The 20,677-nt window shown below is 36.3% G+C and overlaps 1 protein-coding gene across 7 annotated transcripts in view; it reads right to left on the bottom strand.

The window, feature by feature from the left end:
• The window catches only part of MGAT4C (MGAT4 family, member C), an 883,869-nt gene that overhangs the window by 13,618 nt on the left and 849,574 nt on the right, over nt 1-20,677 (bottom strand). For 4 of the 7 annotated variants that reach the window (XM_011963952.1, XM_011963951.1, XM_011963950.1 and 1 more), the window contains one exon: nt 4,443-4,595. In XM_011963952.1, coding sequence (XP_011819342.1) covers nt 4,443-4,589 — 147 coding nt within the window. In that variant the 5' untranslated portion in view covers nt 4,590-4,595. Of the gene's footprint in view, nt 1-4,442; nt 4,596-15,567; nt 16,554-20,677 lie in introns of all 7 variants that reach the window. The other 3 variants (XM_011963955.1, XM_011963953.1, XM_011963954.1) reach the window with 2 other exon arrangements.

The following is a 20,677-nucleotide window of genomic DNA, read 5'->3' as shown; positions in this document are numbered from 1 at the left end:
TGCACTCACTAGTGAGATGACCCCAGTACCTCAGTTCAAAATGCAGAAATCACCGGTCTTCTGTGTCCTTCGCGCTGGGAGTTGGAGACCGAAGTGGTCTCTTTTTTTTTTTTTCAAATGTGCACTCTACTATGTGGTTTTATTCATTTATTTTAATTAATTTTTTTTTTGAGATGGAGTCTGGATCTGTTGCCCAGGCTGGAGTGCAGTGGCATGATCTCGACTCACTGCAACCTCCGCCTCCTGGGTTCAAGCCATTCTCCTGCCTCAGTCTCCCAAGTAGCTGGGATTACAGGCGCACACCACCATGCCCAGCTAATTTTAGTATTTTTTAGTAAAGACTACGTTTCGCCATGTTGGCCAGGCTGGTCTCAATCTCCTGACCTCAAGTGATCCACTCACCTCGGCCTCCCATAGTGCTGGGATTATAGGTGTGAGCCAGCGCACCTGGCCTTATGTGGATTTATTTTATTCAGTACAGAAAGTCAAGCTAGGCATGTGCTAGCTATTAAGACTGTAGAGAAAGTAAATGGATTAAATAAAGTTGGTCCTGCTATTTTTTTCTGTGGTCAAAATTTTAATTAAAGTCTTGTTCTAAAAAATTAGACAAAGCTCAGATATAAGTTTTACAATGAAAACATTCAATACTTCACATCAATCTCAAGTGCCACTGAAAAAGATGACTAACTCAAACTTTCAAATCTATGGCCAGACGTGACTATTCTTAGAATGAAAACTGAAAGTAGGGATCTTAACTAGAGGCTTCCAGTACGGTCCTTACTAAATCAAGATTCATTCTGAATATCTTTTCTGTATATCCAATTATGTTTATAAATCTAAATTTGGTATTCAATAGTGTATTTCTCTATTTTATACTGCCTCTGATAATTTGGACCAAGAAATACTTTAGTCCTTTATAAGTTCACAATGTGTAAAAGTGTGACTTTGTGTGGTTTTTACACAATGCCGTGGGTAAAAGCCATAAACTTTCAAAGTACTTGAGATTAAACCTTAGATTCTAAATTACTTAGAAATATACTAATTGACTATCCACTGAATTCTGATTATTTTAAGTTCTTTATACATAAATATTTTCATTGGTGTCTATCTGCAAACCTATAAAACATCATTAAAGTTTAAAATAAACAAATTTAGAACTGCCAAAAAGTAACTAGTGACTCAGTTTAGTATCAATTATTTTAATATTAATGTAGTGATGTACATAATTAATAATGCCTGGAAGAAATTTCTATAAAAAGCACAGTACTTACAGCACTAAATTCATTTTACCATTCTGTTCTTAGTTGATGTTACATTCTAAAGTAGGTGCAGGATATTGAATATCTCTTTAAATACTCTATCCTGAACACATAAAATCTAGAAATTTTGTGTTATAAGATGGAGTGCATTCAGCCTGATTTAAGGACATAACAGAATATAAAAAGAAATGGAACTTATATGAAATCATTTTATTAAATTCTCAAGAACAAGCTTTTTTACACTTTTCAGCATAAATAAATAATGCAACTTTCACCTGAGTCAGCCTTGTTGGCTGCTTTCCAGAGGCATCTACCTGAACAGTCAGGGTCTCCCTGGATACCTTCTTTCTGTAGCTACTATGCTGTAGTGTATTTCTCAGTAATAAGACAAGGCTTTATGACAATCATTTTCTGGAAGGGAATGCAATTCAATGAACTAGCTACAGACTAAATATATACCATTGTGGCTACTTTGAAGATGTTCACAGCCAAGAGGCTAAGTTGATTGGGCATGCAGTGTCTCTTCTACTTAGTTTGCCTTGTAACAGTGTTTGCCTCTTACACTAAGCACAGCTTCCTTTTTCACTTAAAGGCACATATATCTCTAATACACAAGCAAATATGCTAAACTGCTAATATGCCTAGGGTTTCAAGCCACAAATGGATTTCTAACAAAAAGAGGAGAATAGAATGTGTTAACTCCAGAGACCTTACTAGTTCTAACTATCCACCTGAGATCTCCAAGGTAGAAGTATTATTTCCCAGTATTTAAAAAGGAAGACAAAAAAGAAAGATCTACTAATGTCTGTGCTTAGCAAATTGCATACATTGTGATAATCGGGGAGAAAGAAGAAAAATGAGTTCAGATAATTTTATAAAAAAATAAAATAAATACAGGTAAAATGATCAACAGGGAGATGTGTTAAAAAGGAATTGCATTATATTCTTGGAGGAGGCCAGTTTCCCATGGATATTATTCATTTTTAGAAGAATAATTGTAATGCAATTTAATATTAATCATTGAAAAAGTTTTCAATTTATAGCCTTGAAGCAAAATTCAGCTAAAATGCAATTTGGTTAAAAAACATCAGTCAGTAAATAGTAAATTGCTAAATAATAAAAATACTATCATCAAACGTAGAACAAGGGATGAGTGCTGGAATTTAGCAATCACTTTAACTCATTTCTTCCAACTTTTGTAAGTATTTTAAAATAATAACTTTTAAAAGCTAAGGAGCAATCTGTTTTCTGCACCTGGACTGATTTGCAAATTTGAGTAGATATATTCCTAATACAATCAGAGAAATTTCATTGAGAAAGTAGCTTTAGTAGAGGAACTCCTTCATTAAATCATACTATCTACATTTGATGGCTAGGACCAATGTTTAGATAGCACTGTAAAAATTTGCAAAACAGTAAAATAGCATTTTAGTTTCTAATTAACATATACTCTACTACTTCTTACTCATTTTACAGTGAATTTAAACAGGTTCTATTTCAAAAGATACAAGGGCGTTTTGCACATTCAATGGTCCTTTGGGTTTGTTGAAAGTGAAAGATTAAAATTGCACTGGAAACTGCCTTTTGAATTCAACGAGTCATTGAACATAGCAAGCCTCCAACCAATAACATGTGTTTGAATTACAAGATTTTATTTACTTCTACCAGTAGACACAAAATCAACACATATATTTTTATTATAAAATTGAATCATTAAACAAGAGAACTTCTAGTTAACTTGTGATCTTTCATTATCTTAAGAAAAAAATAGCAAGAACACATGGGCCTTGTTCTGTTGTCCTTATTATATCTCATATAACTAATAGGTTTTAAAAATATTCAAAAAAGCATAACGTTAGTATGTTTCTCCTATTTGCTAAGTTTTCATAATGATGCCTACTCAAATCCTGTTTAATCTTTGGTGATTTCAACCATTGTGCATCAAATGTGTAGAGAAACACGAAGGGTCCACAACATCCGAACCGCTATTTGAATACAAAAAGCCTAGGCAAAGTCAAAATCTAGGATTCTGGCACAATTTCACCATCAAAGAACAGAACTAAAGGATGCAAGATGTTTTACAGAGGACTTCTTAGGAATATCTGTACCAACCAAAATCATATGGTTGGATCATAGGATATAGCATAGTATCTGGCAAACAATAGTTAATAAATCATCTAAAACTTTTTTTTTTTTTGGAAATACTCTGTCTCTTTTAAGACACTAATTTAAACTCTCAGCATTTTTGCATGTGAAAATCACTTTTTAGTTCCTGCTAGTTGTAAAGGTTTTGATTTCTGAAATATGTAAACTGTAATCAGGCTTTGATTTTCTGAAATCTATAAATATTAATAATAACATACAAATTAGGACAGATATTTTAGGCTCCATTAAGATAGAAAAAGTGAATAGCAATAATGACTATATTAATCTCATCAGATATGAAATGATGTGACAATAACAATAAAAAAAGTCAAAACTAGCACATTAATTTTTCATAATTAGTCAGATTAAGCCCTTTTGCATATTATCATATTTTCCCTAAAAAAATCTTATTCATATGTAATCACCTACCAATATTTGGCATCTCATTTTAACTACTGAATAATTTACACATCAATATCTTTATCTCTTGAGATCTTTTCAGTGGGTATAAATATAAAACAGAGTGGCCATCTAGGTCTATTCAAAATCCAAATAAGACGTAACACATTGTAATAAAATATTACTTATACAAATAGCACAATTAAAAAGCATTGTTAATTAGACAATGGAATTTTGAAAATTTCAGTGATACTATAGAAAAGTACGGGAAGCAAGGAGTAATACTTTCTAAGCAGATTTTGTTCATTCTATACATTTCAAATTTCAAATGGAAAACCCAAAATCTTAATGGTTCCACATAATATTAATTCTGCATAGTGATGACAGCTAACTTATTTGTACTTATGTATACACATTTGGAGCACAAAATAAACAGCATTAAAATATTGGAAAATAATTCAAAACAAGTGTAATGTTGATGTATGGTTAATACAAAAAATAGACAATATACATGTTATAATTTTGCTCAAACTAAGTCTTCTCCAATAGCTTGAGACTGAAGTTAGGTTACAGTGGGACTATTTCTTGTTTGACTTATGCCTTATTTTGAAGAAAAGACAATTAACTTCCAAAACTTACCAGAACATAGCTATCTTCAATGTACAAGTTCATAAAAAGGAGAAAAATGACAAGAACTCCCAAGAATGACACTGTAGAACGTTTTCGCAGGCATCTCATTTTATCAAGTATTTCAAAAATATGTTTCATTTGATGAAATTTAAACATTCTCTTCTGTGGAAAAGAGGCATAGAATTACTAGCAGTTGGTTTTGGATGAAAATATTTCTTTATCATATATATAAAAGTCAGGTCCTTGTAAAATCCTATCTTTCAAATGTTTGAATTAAAATTCTGTTCCCAATTTCAAACATAAGATTGGCACAGATCATTAATTAATATGTAAACATAAGATCAATGCAGTGGTTTATGTTAATGTGAGTAAATAAAAATGAAAAGCAAGCCTCATAGTTACTGATGAAAAAAAGATGAACTTTGGTCATAATAATGTAAAAAAACAGGCCTCTGATGAGAAACAGTACAAAAGCCCAATAGAGAAACAGTCAAGTCCACTGTCATCAGTGAGGTATAACTTCAAGGTAACATTTACTTCTCATATTGTAGCATAATGAAAATTTAAAAAAGCAGAATTATGGGCCTAATATTAATCTCAGAGTAGATGTCAACTGGAAATATTTAACTGGGAATCTGGGTGGAGTAAAGAACAGTGACAAAGAAGTTAAGGCTATGGAGTAAATCCAAACATATGTTTGAAAGCTTCTGGGTTACAATTGCTTTGCTTATTTTTCCAATGATTCTTGCTAAATCAGGGTGAATCCTCTAGTATTATATTAACATTTTCTTGATATCTACTAATTAGTAGTTTAGCTGTTTGAAATAATTCATGTACTACACAAAGGCAAAACGAGAGTCAGAATGATTTGTGAAAATCTAATTTAAAAAATTTTACTCTTTTCTATTTTGTGTTATTTTCCAACCAAAGATTCCTTTACATTATTCACTGTTTTATAAAAAAAAAGTATAAACATATCTGAAGTGCTCAACGAACTAGAAAAATCACAATTTGTCTAAAATCAACACATTGATAACCTGAAAATAGAGCCACTTAGAGTTGTGTAATGAATCTCCTTGGGTTTATCTTTATGATGAAGTATTTATGTGTAAGGAAGACTTTAGAAAGTGAAAAATGTCTGTCCCCTATAATCTTAGAACTATGCCTAGAACATAGCTGGCAAATCTTCTCTTCAACGAATTAATGCAAGGGAGAATTCGTGGGTCCTTATAAATTATAGTAAAAATATTAAAAATTAGAAGAAAGTCTTAATATATGTGAAGAACAAAATAATTCTAAAAAATAAAGAATTATGAAAATGTTATACCTATTACTGTCCATTTTCTTTGATCATATTTTTCTTAAGGGTTATTTTTCTTATTATTTTGTAGAAATTGTAAATATGTGTATAAATACACAAACATAGATGCACATAAATGTATATCCTGAGGATTTGCATGATATATAACATTTCAAATAGTATGAGAACTGGTAAATAATGCTTTGGAGGCAATACTGTAGTTCTGTTATGGGATCTTCGGAGTGCTGCTTTTCTGATCAGAAACCTCTGTGTCTGGTGGCATCTTGCCAAAGTCCTCGTCCTGCATCCAGGAAGAATGAGGTATCCAGACAAGTGGAGGGTGAGCAAGATGAAGAGGAGATTTATTGAGTGTTAGAAACGCTCAGACGAGACCGGCAGTGGGTAGGTCCCCTCTGTAGACAGGGGTAGGTCCCCTCTGTAGACAGGTTGACCTGTCAAGTTTTCAGCATTTAGTAGAGAGGGTAGTTCCTCTCTGTTTCTGGTAGATCCATCCTCTCCTCAGCAGACAAGGTAGCCCTTCCCTGCAGATGACCACCCCATCATCTCTCCATCCTCTCTGCTCTGGCTGAACCCGGGGCTTTTATGGGCCTCAGACAGAAGGAAGCACATGTCAACTGATCCATGGGCAACCATGGGCAGGTTCAGAAAAGGCACCACAAGTTCCCAGTCTGGTCTGCAGGACTGGCAGTCTGGCCCCCAGGCTTTAGGCCTTTACTGGCCTGAAGGTTGGGCTTCACTGGGGACCCACCTTCCTTCCCCCAGAAGTCTGTCTGCCTCCCACTACTGTCCATAGCCTCCAGGCTGCTCACACCAATGGGCGCCTGCAGGTCAGTGACAAGACACCCTCAGTATGCTCCTTGGTTATCCTTCCCACACTCGTGGGTGCCCAAAGCCTGGACAGTGCTGAGATGACAAGTGGCTGGCATGTCAGCAGTGCCCAGAGCTGACATTACAGGCATGAGTCTGAGATGTTGCACCTCAGTGGAACTCAGTTTCTAGGCATGGTGGATCATGCCTCAAATCCCAGCTTTTAGGGAGGCAGACGTAAGAAGATAGCTTGAGCCCAGGAGTATGAGACCTGCCTGGGCAATATAGTGAGACCCCACTCTCCACAAAAAGGAAAAAGTTTACTTCACAGTTTCCAGGTGAGATTTCATCAGAGCAGGTCCTGGAAGTTTCCACCATCCTGATGACAATATGGCAGGGGTGGTGACCAGCAAGACATCTTCAGAAGTGGCCCTACCTTTTCAAAGGGCAGACAAAGGCACCACCAGCCACATACGTTTCTGGCCAGAAAAGCAACACTCCAAAGATCCTGTAACATTTTGGGGGCTCATCCAGGGTCTGCAGAAAGGTAAGTAAATGTGGATCTGCTTTTACTGTCCTTTTTTTGGAGTCTCTAAATTCCACAACAGTCAAAATGAAAGAAAAATACTGGACCTTTGTCAGTCAGTTAAAAGTGACTAGCACAGCTACCAGGACTCAAGACATGGAGAACAGACTTTCTGGGGAGGACACTGTCAATCCTCCATCACCCTCAGGTGTTGAGAATGTTGGTTTTGTTTCAACCAAGTTTCTTTTCATGAATATCTAGCTGTCACATAGGACTGAAAGAAAATCTTGGCACAACTGAGGGTATCTGGCCAAGGCTACACCTTGTGTTATCCAAAGGCCCCTGGACTAACTCCAGTCCCCGACTGCCCATTAGGGTGTTGGCACTTGGACCTCAGTTTTTCCTATCATTCTTTCTTTCTTTCTTTTGTGGTTGTCAAGGTTCCCATCTCTTCTTTATATACAATGTTAAATGTTAAAGATGTTGCAAACCAGAGATATTACTGGGTGGGGCTTAGTCATCAAAAGTATAAAATGGAAAGTTTAGAACACCACAGACAAAGCAAAGTGTGCATTGGCATCTGCACATAAATTTGTGGCAAACATGTTTTTGTCATTTCCTTTGTTGCCAACTTAGTGTCAAGCACCTTGAAGTATCAAACAGAAACATGACGTCAGGAAGAAATCTGTTCTGTGCATGTGAGGGCAAAATGGTCCAAGGTCCCATATGTGCAGGCCTTCTTTGCCTTGCAGGGCAATTCGGACCTTTGTCAAGATTGTAGGATTAATTAAGTCCTCCTAGTGGCCATCTCAGGAGAGGCTGCAAGAGAAAGCCCCAGGGAAATAGGGAAGCAAACCCCAGAGGTGCCTCCAGCAGGGGAATCAACCCCCTTTGCTCTTGCTCTTTCCTATGCGAGTTCTCTCTTAAGCTTGCCCCAGCCTAAAAATCTTTGTTTTAGGCAGGTCCCAGTCTCAACCGCTCCAATAACAGATGCCTGGTGAATATGGCACCATTAAGGTCCAGGTTCCCTTTTCAAATTAAAGGGGGTCTTGGCAAGTTTCCAGATGGTCCTGACAGATATATAGAGGCATTCTAGAACTTAACTTAAGTGTTTGAGCTCTCCTGGAAGGATTCATATTACTTTTGAGTCAAACCCTAACCACCACTGAAAAGCAGGGAATCCTGCAAGTGGCAGAGAATTTTGGAAATGAACTTTATATCTTATATAGGGCCACAGATAGGGAGGAGTTGGAAGAATGGCAGTACCATTGGTGGACCAGTTGGAAGAATGACAGTACCATTGGAGGACCAGATGGAAGAATGGCAGTACGACTGGAGGACCCAAAATGAGCCCCCAATGATATAATGAGAGAAAGGAGGAGGAAACACTTTTAGGTTTGCACACTGGAAGGCTTACAAGGGACTGGGTCCAGCCTCTCAATAGAACTGAGCTATCCATGGTAGACCAGGGATTTGATGGGAGTCACACATTTGATGGGAGTTCATCAGGGGGCTGGAGGGGCCTTGGTGAAGTGTGATTCTCCATCTCCTGATTTGGTTAAGGGACAGCTGGTCCTAGGGGATGAGTTAATTGCACAGGTGGCCCCTGATGTCAGGAGGGGGCTGCAGAAATGGGTTGTGGGACCAGATGGTACTTTGGAGGGCCTCCTGGAAGTGGCCACTTCAGTATTTCACAGTGGGAACCATGAGGAAATCCAGAAAAGAGAGGGGAGATACAGTTAAAAGGCAGAGGCTTCCAGTAACCACTTTGTGGACTCGCGGACGCCAGAGTCCCCAAGATGTATTTGTTGATTACTGCAAATGTGGTAGGAGGGACTGTCTAGACAGCAGGAGGAGGCCAGGTAGTGGGGGCAGGCATCACTGAGCCTGTGTAGATGGTGGCATGTGGTCCTTTCTGGGTCCCCAAAGGTGCAGATTGCAGAGAAGTCTGGGTCCCCAAAGCTGCAGTGGCTCCTAGGGAAGGCTCCTGCCCAAGCAGTGGCATGGGAGGTCCGGGCCAGCCTCCCTGCTGCAGCTGGCATCTTGGCAGCAGTTGCTCTTGATGGGCCACTGCTACCATTAGTTCTGTCAGCAATAATGTGAAATAGAATAAAACAACAACAAAACCCCAGGATATAATTCCCAAGAGTTGACAAAGAAATACAGAAGTCCTTAGAGAATAATGATGGTCTTCTAAATTCTAACATCCAAATCCTGCAAACTGTAATCCTCCCAAATCCATTCACAATACAGAATAGAAATTCACTTTCCACGGTGTATACCCCCAGAGTAACTATGATACAGACAATTAGCATAAACTTTAACTTTCATTTAATTGAGAACATTTACACCCAGGGTCATCAGAATAGGCGGAGAAGCCCAAACCAGAACAAACAAAAGATCAAAAGACAGAACAAAATAAATGTCATTTATTAAGCAAACTATGCTAGACTGCAGGCCATTAAAAGTTAAAGAAGCTAATAAAGTCATTCACAGTCCTCCCCCACCTCAAACATAATTATTTTCTACACCTTGGTTCAGGAAAGGTTTTTTAAAAAGTTCCCTCCCACCCCCCCAAAAAACACTCAGACACCCAAAATCAGACTGACAAAATTACTATGAAAAGGAAAACAAAATAGCTGATTTCAAGTAGGGAGAATGGACTCTGGGATTAGGCCATCTTTTTGTTGTGACATGAAGCAAGAAAGCTCTCGAGATTAGTGGAGACGTATCTAAAGTACATAGAAAATGGTTTGAAAAGGCTTCCATTAAGAAATTTTGGGAAAACTGAAGATAAAAAATAATGGGCTATGATTGATTGCAAAATATTGAATAAATATAAATTAATGATGAAATGGTAATTATAAATGGAAAAGAAAGAAAATGTAAGAAACCTCATTTGCTACTACTGAAGGTGAAAACTTTACCATCTTCAGTCACTAGAAATTGGTAATTGAAAGTATTAACATTTTTACCCAGCATTTCTAGAAGAAACTATGTTTTATCCTCAGTTGATGATTTTTTTCTAATATTGGACAACAGACAGCACAGGGAAATATCCCCAAGTAAAGAAATCAAATAGGTAAGCCCTGTGATTTTTCCTGCTTGCTGTCAAGAGGCAGTTTCCAAAAGGCAGTACAGGGAGAGTGAATCCAAACAGAACCTAGAGATCCTGCCGATTAGGAGACAGAAATATTAATCTGGGGGAGATAAAGGTACCTAGAATTTGAGGGGCAGAATATTTAAGAGAACAAGTGACAGAAGAGTGAGTCAGAATTCTGCAGAGAGCCTCTTGGAATCTTTGAGTTGATACTGATGTGTCATGTGTGTCATGAAACTCCATAAGACTAGAGAAAGAACCATAAAAAAGTAGTAGGCCAAACAGTTCCTGAAGCTTATACAGTGTTGGAGACAGTTTGTGTGTCCATAAGCCAAGTTTGTGTGTCCATCAGCCAGCAGGATAGACCTGGACATTAAAAAGAATACTCAGAGGCCAGCTGCGGTGCCTCATGCCTGTAACCTCAAAACTTTGGGAGACTGAGGCAGGAAGAAAGCTTGAGCCCAGGACATTGAAACCACCCTGGGCAACATACTGAGACCCAGTCTTTACAAAATATAAGAAAACTAGCCAGCTCCAGTGGTGCACACCTGTAGTCCTAACTACTTGGGAGACTGAGGCAGGAGCATTGCTTGAGCCTGGGAGGTCAAGCCTGCATGCAGTGAGCTATAATTGTGTCACTGCACTCCAGCCTAGGGAACAGAGTAACATCCTGTCTCAAAACAAACAACAACAAAAAGAATACTCAGAAGCAAATTACCTTAGTATTTGGGCCAATACTCTCTAAGCCCGTCCTAAAGAAAGCTTAACAATAAGCATCAATAGCATCAAAAGATTTTGCATAACTTAACTCCATACTAGTACAAAGTACAGCACTCTTTAAGCACATAGGACAATGTCTAGAACTTAAGAACATAAAAATCACAATATCCAGGATCCAGTAAAAATTACCATTTAAATCAAGGACAATATAGTCTATAACTAGGCTGAAACTAATCAGAGAGAAAAAAAAATCAAGAAATAATTGAGATGATAGAATTAAAAGAAAAATGATACTAAAAAGACTATCATAAATATGTCCCATAGGTGCAAAGTAGAAGAACAATGATAATTTTAAGGACAGAAATGAAATATTTCAATAAAAACAAAAACAGAATTTCTAGAGATGAAAAATATGTGCAAAATGCAAATACACTGGCTAGTAGATAAGGAATAGCAGGAGAAAAGATGAGCCACTGAAGATACAACAGTAGAAATAATACAAATTAAGCACAGAGAGAGGGACAAACATCCAGCCAAACTGCTGTCTAAATTATGACTCACAGGAAAAGTAAGATCATAAATGTTTTAAGGCATTAAATTTCAGAGTGTTTTCTTCGGCAACATTAGATAACTGATACAGCTATCTACAGGAAACTCATTTTAATGATAAAGACAAAAATGAGTTAATAATAAAGGGAAGGAGAGGGATAAATATTAATCAAAGGAAAGCTGGACCAGATATATTAATATCATACAAAGTAAACATTTAGCAATTGATGAAAGTATTAATTTTTTGAAGGAAGCATAAATGTACATGCACTACATAAGAGTTTCAAAATACCTGAAGCAACATTGATATAAGGGAAAGGAGAAAAAAGGGAATAAATAAAGGAGGAAGGAAAGAAAGAGAATAAATAAATTCATTCATTTTCAATAAATGAATATTGAAGTCCTCTATTTCAATATTCATCCCTCAGTGATTGACTGAACATGCAAATGCAAACCAGTAAATATCAAAGATATTTAAAACACTATCAAATAAATTAATCTACTTGGGATTTATGAAACACTCCACCAAACAATAGCAGTCTATAAATCTGTTTTCATACTTCTGATAAAGATATACAGAAGACAGGGCAATTTACAAAAGAAAGAGGTTTAATGGACTTACAGTTCCACATGGCTGGGGAGACCTCACAATCATGGTGGAAGGCAAGAAGGAGCAAGTCACATATTACATGGATGGCAAAGAGAGAGATTTTGCAGGGGAACTCCTCTTTATAAAACCATCAGATATTGTGAGACTTATTCACTATTACGAGAACAGCACAAGAAAGACCTGCCCCCGTGATTCAATTACCTTCCCCTTGGCCCTTCCCTTGATATGCGGGAATTGTGAGAATTACAATTCAAGATGAGATTTGGCTGGGGAACCAGTCAAACCATATCATTCTACCTCCCAAATCTCATGTCCTCACATTCCAAAAAAGCTTGCCTTCCCAACAGTCCCTCAAAGTATAAACTCATTTCAGCATTACCTCAAAAGTCCACAAAAGTCTCATCTGAGACAAGGCAAGTACTTTCAGCCTATGAGACTGTAAAATCAAAGCAAGTTAATTACTGCCTAGATACAATGGAGGTACAGGCATTGGGTAAATACAGTCATTCCAAATGGAAGAAATTGGTCAAAACAAAGGGGGTACAGGCCCCATGCATGTCCAAAACCCAGCAAGACAGTCAAATCTTAAGGCTCTGAAATTATCTCCGTTGACTCAAGGTCTCACATCCTGGTCATGCTGATGCAAAAGGTTGGTTCTCATGGTCTTGGGTGGTCTTGGATAGCTCTGCCCCAATGGCTTTGCAAGGTACAGCCTCCCTCCTGGCTGCCATCATGGGTTGGCATAAAGTGTCTGTGGCTTTTCCAGGTGCACAGTGCAAGCTGTCAGTGGATCTACCATTCTGGGGTCTGGAGGATCGTGGCCCTCTTCTCACAGCACCACTACATGATGCCCCAGTAAGGACTCAGTGTGTGGGCTCTGACCCCACATTTCACTTCTGCACTGCCCTAGTGGAGGTTCTCTATGAGGGCGCCACCCCTGCAGCAAACTTCTGCCTGGACATCCAGGCGTTCCATACATCCTCTGAAATCTGTGCAGAGGTTCCCAAACCCCGATTCTTCACTACTGTGCACTCTCAGGCTCAATACCACATGGAAGCTGCCAAGGCTTGGGGCTTACACCCTCTGAAGCCATGGCCCAAACTCTATGTTTTTCCCTTTCAGCCATGACTGGAGCAACAGGGATTCAGGGCACCTAGTTCCTAGACTGCACACAGCACTGGGAATCTAGGTTTCACCTGTGAAACCATTTTTTTCCTCCTGGGCCTCCAGGCCTATGATGGAAGGGGTTGCCATGAAGACCTCTGACTTGACCTGGAGACATTTTCCCCATTGTCTTGGGGATTAAATTTGGCTCCTCATTACTTATGCAAATTTCTGCAGCCAGCTATAATTTCCCTCCAGAAAATGGGATTTTCTTTCCTATTGCATTGTCAGGCTGCAAATTTTCTGAACTTTTATGCTTTGCTTCCCTTATAAAACTGAATGCCTTTAACAGCACACAAGTCACCTCTTGAATGCCTTGCTGCTTAGAAATTTCTTCTACTAGATACACTAAATCATCTCTCTCAAGTTCAAAGTTCCATAAATCTCTAGGGCAGGGACAAAATGCTGTTGGTCTCTTTCCTAAAACATAACAAGAGTCACTTTTGCTCCAGTTCCCAACAAATTCTTTTCAAATGCACATAGAAAATTTATACACACACATATACACATGCACACACAATGGAATACTATTTAGCCATAAAATAGAAGGAAATCTTGTCATTTGCAGCAACACGGATGAACCTAGAGTGCATTATGTTAAGTGAAATAAGCCAGGCACATGAAAACAAAGACTGCATGATCTAACTTATTTGTGAAATCTAAAAAAGTTGAACTCATAAAAGCAGAGAGTAGAATAGCGATTACCAGAGGCTGGAAGGGGAAATAGAAGCTGGTTTGGTAAGAGGCACAGTTAGAATTAGACAGTAAGTATAAGTTATTGCAGTCTATTACACATTAGGGTGAATACAGCTAATAACAACACAGTGTATATATCAAGATATCCTGAAGAGAAGATTTAGAATGTTATCATCAAAAAAACTGTTTAAGGTGACAGATATGCTAATTACCTTAATGTGACCATTATACAATGTATACACAATCATTGAAATATCACACTGTACCACAGAAATATGTAAAATTGTGTCAATTATAAATACAAATAATTGTAAAAGAAATTAGAAAAAAAAAGGCCAAATTATCCCCAAAGTAAGCTACAAAAGAGCAAATTAAGCAAAAAGTAAACAGACAAAAATGACAAAAGTAAAAGTAAAAGTCAATGAATAACAAAAAAATAGAAACAAATGCTGGTCCTTCAAAAAGATCAATAAAATATATACTCCTCTAGCCATATTGATCAAGAAAAAAGAAAAGACATTATTAATATCATGAATGAGACACGTGTCATATCACTAAAGATTCTACAGGATAATTGTATATTTTGAAAAAATGTGCTAATAAGTTTATCCATTAAATGAAATGGATAAATTCCTTGCAACACAGAATAATTATTTATGTATTAATAAAATTGAATAAGCAGTTAAAACATAGAACACTCCATGTCCCTATGGCTTCACTAGTGAATTCTACCAAATATTTTAAGGAAAAACTACACCTACTCTACACAAGCTACTCCAGAAAATAGAAGAGAAGTAAATAATTTATATTGTCTAGATCTAATAAAGCATTTTTATTAAATTTTATTTGATAATATTTTAAGAAATTTTATGAATAGTAGGAATAAAAATGAGTATGTTGGAAACAATTTTATTAGAAATATTGTTAAGCATCTAAACATAGCTAAACGAGATTTTCTAATTTTTCCAATTTTAAAAGTATATGCCTACCAAATGTACAATGCCTCATCAACTGCTCCCCAATCATCATGCCAGAACCTGCAACATATACTTCTTGTAAGCTGTGATTTCATATTTCTAGTATATTTCTAACAGGCTCATGCATATCACTACTTTGGATTCTTCTTGCATTTGCACCATCAAGACACTATACCCTTGGGAATTTCAATGACTCATAATTTTGTTGAAGAGAGGACAATTTGCTTATCCTGTCAAATCAGTTTAGCCAGAATCCCCCATCCTCCATATCCGATCCCTCAATATCTGATCAAATTTTTCACCCACCACTATCCCCCAGGTAATACATGATCACCCTGCCCTGCTATCAGTAAAAATCCTTTTAAGTCAGGTTAGCAAAAAATTATCTATCTTCTTAATGATTTTCAATCCACTAACTTGCATTCTTCTCCTTGGCTATAAATTCCAACTTGTCTTTGTTGTATTCAGCATTGAGAACAATCTCTTTCTCCTACTTCAATACCTCATGGCAGTAGACCCTTGAAATCCCTTGAATAAAGTCTAAATTGCCATCTTTAACAAGTGTTATTATTTTTCCTTTAACAGTTTTTGTTGCTGTGACTTGTATAGGATCAAATTCATTATTGGATTCCCACTCGTCTGACCCAGAATCCCAAGCACCTACCTTTGAAGCTATTGTCTTCACTTCTGGTTGATTGATGGATGAGCCCTTGGTGATTTAGACTCCTGAGCCAGTGCTCCAAATGATAGTCTGTTGAAGTACAGTGAGGGCAGAGAGAGTCTGAGTACACTATACAGAGGCTGAGTTAGTCCTGTTTCTTTTTGTTAGAAGTTGGTTTAGTCACAGGTTTCTTTGTTAGGAAGGTACTGGCTGGATTGTAAGTCTTACTTCCTGTTTCTGTCTTTGAGTGGGAATTTACTTCTTGAATCCCTGAGCTGAAATATTTTCCTTGGTTATTTGTGAGGCAACTCTGTTCTATTTGATCCTATTTCTACCACGGTAACTTTTTAGTCAACAGAAACCCCCTTCTTAAACCCTTACTAATCGTATACTCCACTTCTTTTCTTGTGGTCATGGTTTTGCTAAGGATAATTTGAGACTTCAGGATCTCTTTGGGAAATTGAAGATTTTCCCGAAGTGAGTCTTCTGAGATCTTTTCTTTCCCATTGTTTCTACTTCCCATTCATCCTTTTACTACCTTCAATCTACCCTTCAACTTTCTTGAATCTTTTGACATGTGCCTCTTCAGACCTCTTACCTCTGCCTACCTGTCCGCCCAGACGTTTTTCCTTTCTGCTTCAGCCATTCAATCACCTGAACTTTAGGTCTCCTATTTCCATCATAACTTTCAAGGGACTCTAGGACCCCAAAAGCAATCGCCTGAGGTTGAAAAAGGAAAAAAAAAAAGGCTGATTGAAAAATAATTTGGTTATTTTATCCAGATGAGGCTTTGAAGACATCCAGATAGGTGCTTGATGTTCTTTCAGTCTCTTGCCTAAAATGTAGTCACAGCCTCCATAACATTGCATATATGGGCAAAAGAAAATCTTAAATGTGTCTTCTCCACAAATATTGGCCAAAAGCTTTAGCCTTCCTATTGAGAAAGTAACCTTAACTTTTTGCATCTGTCAGAAACACAATGGATAAAACTACAAAGTAGAGGACATAAGAGAGTATTACTATGTTGTCTAACTCCTGGCTAAAGTTTTAGAATAAAACCTTTAAGATCTCTTATAATATGTGTATACATTATATTATATATATGCAATATATTCATAAACATACCTATATGTATAGAATATATACATCCCAATCTATGTATATATAAAATATATGTATGTCCCATTCTATAAATCTAGAGGATATATATTACATATATGTATATGCAATATACATGAAAATATATATCATAGTATATATAAGATTTCTCTATGGATGGTATTATCAAATTAGTACTTTCTTTTTGTTTTTAGAGACAGATTCTCATTCTGTCACTCAGGCTGCAGTGCAGTGTTGCAATCACAGCTCACTGCAGACTCAGATTCCTGTGTTCAAGGGATACTCCTGCCTCAGCATCCCAAGTAGCTAGGACTACAGGCATGTGCAACCATGCCCAGCTAATTTTCAATTTTTTTTTTAGGTATGGGGTCCCACCATGTTGTCCAGGCAGGTCTGGAACTCCTGGGCTCAAGCAATCCTCCTACCTTTGTCTCCCAAAGTGTCAGGATTACAGGTGTGAGTCACCATACCTGGCCTAAAATTTCTTAAGTTCTGTTCCAATTTTCAGAGATAAATGTGTGCTTATATAAGGCAAATATTTCTAAAACTCTCAGAAACTAATTCAAATGCTTTTCAAATTCACATGAAATGGATGTATATTTGACAATTAATACAAACTTCATATTGTTTGTTTCGTAAAAACAACTACATTTTCTAGTATATCAGCATTCAGTATAATATGAACATACATTTTTATTCTACTTAGGCTTACTAGTTGAATCAGGTAATATGTATTCTAGATATTTAGGAATAAAAACAATTATCAGTTTAACTTTAGAATAAGTATACAAGTAAAGGTGCAGTAAAGAAGAGTTGTTTGATGTCCATTACTTCATATTTCTCAAGACAGCCATAAAACCCAAAACTGCGTGTTTAACTTCGTTGGTTTTTGCTTTTGTGATGCTTGCCCAACATGATGATGTTAACTGTAAAAACAGTTAACAGGGAAGTAAGCTGAGATTGTGGCTAGCTTTGCCTTGTATTACGATATCGTTGCTGAAAACAGTTTCCAAATTATTTTTGTTAACTTGAAGCTTTAAAGTTTTTCTAAGCTGTATCAAGTAATAAATATTCATTAAATATCTAAGTCATTTCTAAGTAATATGAACTACTGAAATACAAATTGTTAAGCATTAGGTTTAATTTTATAGATTTTTTGGCATTTTATTTTAAAAATGAGACTAAAGACATTTGAACCTGTTAATAAACATGTTATTTTGTCACATAAAAATTGTGTTATGAGAAAGCATGAACATATAAGAAATTTAGAGATGATATATTCATAAAATTTGCTAGTCTGCTACATAATGCAAGACAGACAATTTATAGTCATCTTCTTCCTAGTTTTCTCATTCAAAAGAAATATTACTAATGGTCAAAAATGATCATCAACATATGTAATTAAAACTACTAGAAATAACAACCATGAAGAGAAACATCTCTGTATGTAGAGTATGCAAGGAAAATACGATATGTTTTCAAGAAAAATAATTCGATATTTGAAGAATGTATTTTTGTTAAGGGAACAGGAGGGTAATTTTGTCCTAAAGTAAAATGATTAGTTGTGCCAGAATCAGAAAAAAAAAAAAAAAAAAAAAAAGAGAGAGAGAGAGAAGGACAAAAGCTAAACAGATATAGAAAGTTGTAAAAAGTTCATGGAAGAAAGAATTTTATATGTTTAAGCTGGTAAGATTGAATAGATTTATTTACAAAGTTTTGTAAAAGAAGAGTAAGAAAAGAAGACACAGAAAGAGGAGAAGGAGGAGAAGGAGGAGAAGGAGAAGGAGAAGGAGAAGAAGAAAAAGAAGAGAGCCCAATGCTATAATAATGCAAAACTAGATATTTTTTTCTGTTGAAAATGCCCATTTTCTTGGATTACAGTAAAATATCTTTTTGTTTGTTTTACCTTTTAAGTAATCTTCCTAGGAAGCCAAGATTTTGTGTCTTATCAAGATAGTTTTATGTGTTTATGTTAACCTTTACCGTTGGCCTTGATTATTTAAGAGAATGGAGAGCTTGCAATTTAAAAGCACTAAAGCATTTTACCTGTTTTACAGTGTTGCCTTTTCAAAACAAATCTTAAGCGAAATCTTGTTCTCAAATTGATCTTGAAATTTCTCAAAGGGACCCTGAATAATTTCAAAAAAAATGTTCTTTCACCTTGTAAAGAGAAATACTAAAAATAGTTTGGAAAAACACTTTCAAATAAGATACTTTAACTTTCCCTAAGTTATATTTTTTTATGGACAAACATTAGGCATTTTAGAAATTACATAAAATTCCTAGAAATTTGTCAATGTCCCTTCTGTCCACAATATATCTTGGTATAATATCATCAGTGGTGGCTCTAATTTTTATTTAAAATATTGTATGCCTCAAAAATAGCCAAATTATCTTGTCCTTTGGGTCATTTTTATATTGAACTCTCATTACATGTTAATTTCCATTTTAAATTTTTTGTCATTCACACATATTCTGATTCTTCTCTGAAAATATTTGCAATCAGCTACAAGTCATAATGCTTCATGATGGTGTTGATTAATTTAGAGACCATAGTTTAGTACTGAATTAAGGATTTTCAGAACTAGAGTAGAGAAGCCAATGGGTTTATGAAATTTCTAACCCAAGAGCAAGGAGAACAAGAATTATTTGTTTTGATGGATGATAATGAACTGAAGAAGAGTGATTATGGTTTTGTTTGAAAGTTTGTTGGTTCTTTATGTTCTACTTTCTGGATATAAGCACTCCTTTCATTTTTCTCATATTTATGGAACCAGAGAACAAGCCCAATCTGGTTCAACTTTGAATAATAAAATGGTGAGTTATTTTTCAGTTGCAATGGATTCTGGGTTGCAATTATGTAAACTGCTTATGTTCAGATGAACCACGTGTAACTGTAGTCAGAAACTAAATTGTAGCACCATGAATCAGGGACTGTATTAAGAAGGGGACATCTCATGACATAATCCAATCAGATCAAGTCCTGGCACCACCCCATGGCACAATCCAGTCGGATCATGCCTCATGGCATCATCTCATTGTAAGATCCAATCAGCTCACACCTTGTCACCCTCTGTCTATAAAACCTGTCCCAGTTCCCAGTCTTCAGAGGCAGATTTGATCACTGCCTTATGTCTCCTTGCCAATTAACTCAAAATAAAACCTTTATTTTCTCAAAGACTTGTGCCACATTGGGCAGAGAAGCCATTGCTTACTCAGTAACATTTACACTTGTAAAAATCAGTAGATTATACTTTTATAAATATAATATTTCCTCCTCGATCCTTCCAGAATTTGTAAACTATTGAGTATTCTTATTTTCCTGGCAATATAGTTATTTACCTATATTTAACAAGAATCTGTTCTTTTTGTAATAGAACACAATTGGAAACATTGGTTATATTTATAAGGCTTTGACTTCAATGTCACATTTGAGAATGATGTGTATAGAATCCGAGTTATGGAACTGAAGTTAGCTTTATAGAACCAATTTTTACAAAGCTGTCTTGAAAAAGCTGGCCCAATAATAATTGGCTTCTAGGGTTCCTAGCCTTACAGATGAGTAACGAAGATCACTTCCTGGCAGGCCCAGGGAAGATGGGCTATCTTGGGAACCTCAAGAAGAGAGAAATTCATTCAAATCTATAAGTACCAGAAGTGAAGTCTGATGGCTAGTTCTTGGCTTGACTTATTAGCTTCAAAACGTTTTTGAAATTATAACCTGAGATTCCTTATGAAAAGTTCCAGCAAAGAAAACTCAAAAAGACCTATGTGGTCATTTACCATTCTTCCTTTCCTTATGTAAGTAATCAGGTCAAATCTAATGAGACCAGATTTATTTTGTCTTTTAAAATAGAATAACCTCACTTTAGTTATCTTTGATAAAAAATGAGCATGATTAGAAAGATCCATTTTATGTTTCAGCGGAAAAATACAATGCACTCTTGTGAGTTCTCGATTATTCTAGCTTTTTTTCCAGTATCCATCTACAGCT

Source organism: Colobus angolensis, unplaced genomic scaffold (genome assembly GCF_000951035.1).
Source record: "Colobus angolensis palliatus isolate OR3802 unplaced genomic scaffold, Cang.pa_1.0 Scaffold639, whole genome shotgun sequence".
Taxonomy (NCBI): domain Eukaryota; kingdom Metazoa; phylum Chordata; class Mammalia; order Primates; family Cercopithecidae; genus Colobus; species Colobus angolensis.
Note: the sequence above shows the minus strand (reverse complement) of the source record. Positions and strands in the feature narration are given on the sequence as shown.